The following is a 4,991-nucleotide window of genomic DNA, read 5'->3' on the forward strand; positions in this document are numbered from 1 at the left end:
CACACCTAGAACACTTAACCACTGAAGCAAATACACATTTGTGTTAGAATTTACAGAAACAGAAATAAATTAAGTGAGGTGTTACATTTTAGGTTCGTTTCGAGTTTTGAATTTTCGAGTTTGGATTTCTTTGAGTTCAAGCCTTTTTCCGATTTGGGTTATTCTAAGTTTGGTCTCGATTTGTTTTACATTCAATTTAATTATAAATGAACATAATTTAAATGTTTACATATCAATGTAAATTATTAATTTATTATATTTTAAGTAAATTTTATTGTAATTTATAATATTTATAATAATATTTAAAATTAATTTATTATATAAAATAAATTATGTTAAATAATTTTATTATAAAGATATCACATAATTTAGAAAATAATTAATTAGCTGAACTTGATTATTAAATAATATATTATAATTTATATTATTATTGGCTATGAAATAAGAAACTTTTAACAAATAAAATAAGTTTGTTTTATATGTTTCAATAATGGAAACATTTTATGCTTACAAAAAATTAACTTGACATTCTAATTACATTATAATTTGAATTCATATAAAATTTCGAGAAGAGATAATATTAAATAATAAAATATAATAATTATTTTAAAATCTAAAATAGATTATATAAAATATGTATTTTCTTAATTTAATAACAAAAAGTTTAAAATGTAGCTTTTGATTTTATAATTCCTCAAATTGTTTTATCAATAGTTAAAATAACATATGTTATTTGATAATAGAACTAAATGCAATGACAAATATTTAAAGAAAAGAGCAGGTACTAATATCATGAACGGGTGGTGTTTGTGCCCACTTTCTCAATAATTACATTATTTTATTTTATCATTAAATTCCATTATGTTGGAATTTGAGTTCAATTTTTTTTTGAATTTGGATATTTCTAAATTTGACTTTTTTGTCAAATATATTAATTCAGTTTAATTGTTTATTTATAAGTTAAAACTACAATTACAAAATTAAACTCAATTTTACTTTAATATACTTTTTAGTTAGCTTTTTAATTTCTATATTTGATTTTTACATTAATAAAAAACTTTAAAAGACTTTTTATCGAAAAGATATATATTTTGAGATTAGAAAACAATGCATTGAATAAAATTTTTATTTGATTAATGAATTTTTGGATCATATATGAATTTTTTCAATAAAGAAGATAAAAACTGAAATGAGTCATCTACTCATCTCCCAATTAAGAAGAAGGTGTCTCCCAAATCCCGATGTGAATGCATTTATCGACGTCTTAACTTTTTTATACAGCACCTCCTATTTTATAGGCGCCGGAACTTATTTTAAATTGGTAAAAAATCTCTTCCCCTTATTTTTTATTTTAAGATTGAATAAATTAATATTTTTCGAATGAAGTAATTTAATTTTTGCTAATTTAAAAAGTGAGTAATTAAAGATAAATTTTCATAATATTTACTTGATTTTGATTGATACAATAACAAATTAGCTTTAAAAGTTTACATATTCTATTATTTTAGTCTTAATTTAATAAATTTATCCCGTAATATTTCTATAATCGTATATTATTATTTAGAATATGTAAACATCGAAAAATAAATCTGTTATCATACCATTCAAATAGACGTGATGATTAATGGTTGAATTTCGAATTGGTGAAAACTTCAAAAATTTCAAACCTTAGTTTTATTATTAAATGTCTTTTTCTTTTTTGGTAATTGAAAAGAAAAGGTTAAGATTCTTTAAAGTCAAGCAATAAGTACAAAACGGATTTAGTTTTAGATTTTAAAATTAATTAATAATTATAGTGTCAGATTTTCTTTTCTAGAATATGATGTATTATACCAAGGAAGAAGGTTTCATATATAAACTAACCCACCTTCTTACAATGTCTAGAAAATTAATATGCAGCCAAGTCAGATCGGGCTCACGGTCATACCGCCATTCTCTGTCGTCATCTTCTGCGGATTGCCTGACAATGACAAAATTCATCCATGTCTTCATACCTTCTTTCTTCCCTATTTTCTTTTCTTCTCACCCCTTCTCTCTTTTGTCTTTTATATTTGATTTCCAAGAGGGTATTTCTTCCACTGTAGCAGACGGAGATGCTTTTGATCCTGTTCTATCTTCCCTAGACGTTGCCGAATACATTCAGAGATGGGTAGAGTAAAGCTCCAGATCAAGAGGATAGAGAATACAACAAACAGGCAGGTCACTTTCTCTAAAAGGAGAAATGGACTTATCAAGAAAGCTTACGAACTTTCTGTTCTCTGTGATGTTGATGTAGCTCTTATCATGTTTTCCCCCTCTGGAAGACTTAGTCTCTTCTCTCGAAATAAAAGGTCTGCAAGCCTCACTTTAATATATATATATATATATATTCCATTTCTATTATTTGGGTTTCATCCTTGTGTTTTGGTGTATTGAAGCATTGAGGAGATTCTGGAACGGTATGTTAATCTTCCAGAGCATGAGAGAGGAAGGTAATGGTTGGAAGCTCAGTATGGAGTTCTGTTTTTAGGCTGTTGCTTTTTTGCCTGTTGATATTTATATGGTATTAATTCTGCTTCATTGTTGTGCGCTCGGTGGGTTGTTACCTTGCACTGACCGATACATTAAGACTGAGAAATGAAGAGGTAATGTACTGCCAATGGATGGCCTTGCTTTTCAAGACTAGCTCCATAGTTTGCTTAAGATCGATGCATATATACATACATATTTTCAGTTTCTACTAAAGGCACTTGGAAAGCTAAGGGATGAAGCTGATCAAATTCAGACCTACCAAGCAGCCAGGTAATAATTTAGATTCTTTCGTATCCCTATTTTAAGGCCCCTGATTATTTTTAACCTTCTTATCTTTTGTTGCTGTTAAAGCAGCCCAGAGAGCACCGATTCCCAACTTGAGGTATATTCCCAATAATTCAACTTCCACTTTCTTTGTTTAATATTAAGCAATCACCTCATTTGAATTAAATTTTTTAGGAGTTGCAACAAGAGATTGTTAAATGCAAGTCCCGGATTGCAGATATACAAAGAAGACTAAGGTTTACTCTTTGATTATTTATAGCACCTATTTGATAATATTAATACCATTATCTCATTTGGTTCTTGAAATAAAGTAAGCATGAAACTTGTTTCAGGATTTTTGAAGGTGAAGAAATCACAACGTTGAGTCAGGCTGAGTTCCACGAGCAGATCCTAGAGGAAACACTGCAACAAGTCCGCCTGCGCAAGGTGTATTTATTTATGTATATAATCCGTCGCACATAGCAATAGATGCACTAGTTACTGAAATTTATTATGATTTGAACAGCAAGGTTTACAGGAAAAAGCCACAAGTTCAAGCAGTGCCTTGGATTGGATACGCAAGAAAGATCCACAAGTTCATAGCTTGAACTTTTTGGAGTCAAATGGTCTTCTACCTCAAAGGTGGTGATAGGGGAAACTTGTACATATTTTGTTAGTGATGTGATCATTGGGTTTTTGCTTAAATTTGAAGCAATTAATGATTCGCAGAGATGAATGTCAGTCTGTAGCCGAAAATATCTTACCACCCCTTGATGGAGAAGAAATAATAAATGTCGGGGATCAGTTGAGCCCCACCAGAAGTGGTTTGGACAACAGCAATAATATGCAACGTACTGAGTTAGGACAAGTTAATAATGTCAACTTGTCCCCTTGGACTGAACTCTATTCTACAGGTATTTCTTGACTCTAGTGAAATCTAATGAGCTAAGTTTGAAAAATAGTTAATCAGTAATCATTAGCACAAACTTGGATCTTTGAATTACAACTGTGAAAGTGAGTGAAAACGTTGTGGTGGCAGTGGCAGGGAATGATAGTTTTCCAGATGGACAGCCAGCAGCAGGAGGAGGAGGAAGAGCACTCCTCGAACTATACGTGTCTCAGTTTACACAATCAGCCATCTCGACAATGAACCAACACCATACATGAGTCCGTGGTTTACCCACGGGTTTTTTTTTTTGCAAGGGAAGGTGGTGGTTTAGAGCCATTTCGACCACTGGCTTATGGAGCAGTGGTGTGGTCACGTAACAGGAGAGGTTGCCTTGCAGGCCCTGAATCGAGTTCAGGTCCGTCCTACCTTCTTTAAAAGCCACAAAACGAAATGCTCTCTTAAAATTTCTCTAGAATCCTCAAATAAATATGTTTGGTTAGTTTTTGAACTTAACCCCTCTCGTAATATCCGATGGAGCATCGAAATTGATTATGAGAATCGATTTGTAATTATCCTCGAATATCCAGACTACTGTTTTTCATTCTTATTATCTTTAGGTTTAAATATGCAAAAGCTACGTGTAATTTTTAAAAATTTAGTCTATTGAGTCCTTATTCTTTTTTATTTAAAATATTAATCTTTCCGTTTAATTTTTTCATTAAAGTTAACAATGTTAAAAATAAATAATTCTTTTAACCCTCAACATTTATAATTTTTGTCATTTTGGTCTTTACTTTTAAAACTACATAAAAGAATTAAAACATAGCAATTAAAAAATTATATTTTAAAAACAAAAAATTATGAAAATATTTTTTAAAATTCAAAAAATAAAAAATATAAAAATTTAAAAATATAAACAAAAATTCAAAAATTCAATGTTATCTAATTAAATCAAATTAATCAATCAAATCAAGAATCGATTGACTCGTAGATCAAGACAAACCGATTGGACCTACAATTAAATCAATTTTAAGTTGTTTTGACAATTTGGTTCTTGAATAATCAGTTTGTTCGGTTCAAAGCAAATAAATTATTAAAAATAAAATATAAAATTATAAAAATCGGTTCAATTGTTAATTCAACTTATTTTTAGTTCATCGAGATCAGTTCATTTTAATTGCGTGTCAACCGATTTTAAAACTTTTAAACTATTTTAGTTCTTAACATTTACAATTTTTGTCAATTTGGTTTATACCCTTTAAAATACGTAATTTTTAAAATTAAAATTATCATTTTCTTATTTTAAACACAAATATGTTTAAAATAT

At 29.1% G+C, this 4,991-nt stretch overlaps 1 protein-coding gene across 2 annotated transcripts; it reads left to right on the forward strand.

Moving 5' to 3' along the window:
• The first annotated feature begins 1,902 nt into the window (after positions 1-1,902).
• LOC105797306 (agamous-like MADS-box protein AGL104) lies at positions 1,903-4,355 on the forward strand. 2 transcript variants are annotated; one of them, XM_052628157.1, is made up of 10 exons: positions 1,903-2,330; positions 2,418-2,471; positions 2,609-2,624; positions 2,714-2,781; positions 2,863-2,893; positions 2,971-3,032; positions 3,129-3,222; positions 3,302-3,417; positions 3,505-3,689; positions 3,815-4,355. In XM_052628157.1, exons 1-10 carry the CDS (start codon positions 2,146-2,148, stop codon positions 3,940-3,942), a joined length of 939 nt encoding a protein of 312 aa, XP_052484117.1. In that variant the 5' UTR covers positions 1,903-2,145; the 3' UTR covers positions 3,943-4,355. The 2 variants fall into 2 exon arrangements, with proteins under 2 accessions (XP_052484117.1, XP_052484118.1); XM_052628158.1 differs by having other exon boundaries at positions 2,866-2,893.
• Positions 4,356-4,991: the final 636 nt, after the last annotated feature.

This window comes from Gossypium raimondii, chromosome 3 (assembly GCF_025698545.1).
Source record: "Gossypium raimondii isolate GPD5lz chromosome 3, ASM2569854v1, whole genome shotgun sequence".
In the NCBI taxonomy this organism is placed as follows: Eukaryota; Viridiplantae; Streptophyta; class Magnoliopsida; order Malvales; family Malvaceae; genus Gossypium; species Gossypium raimondii.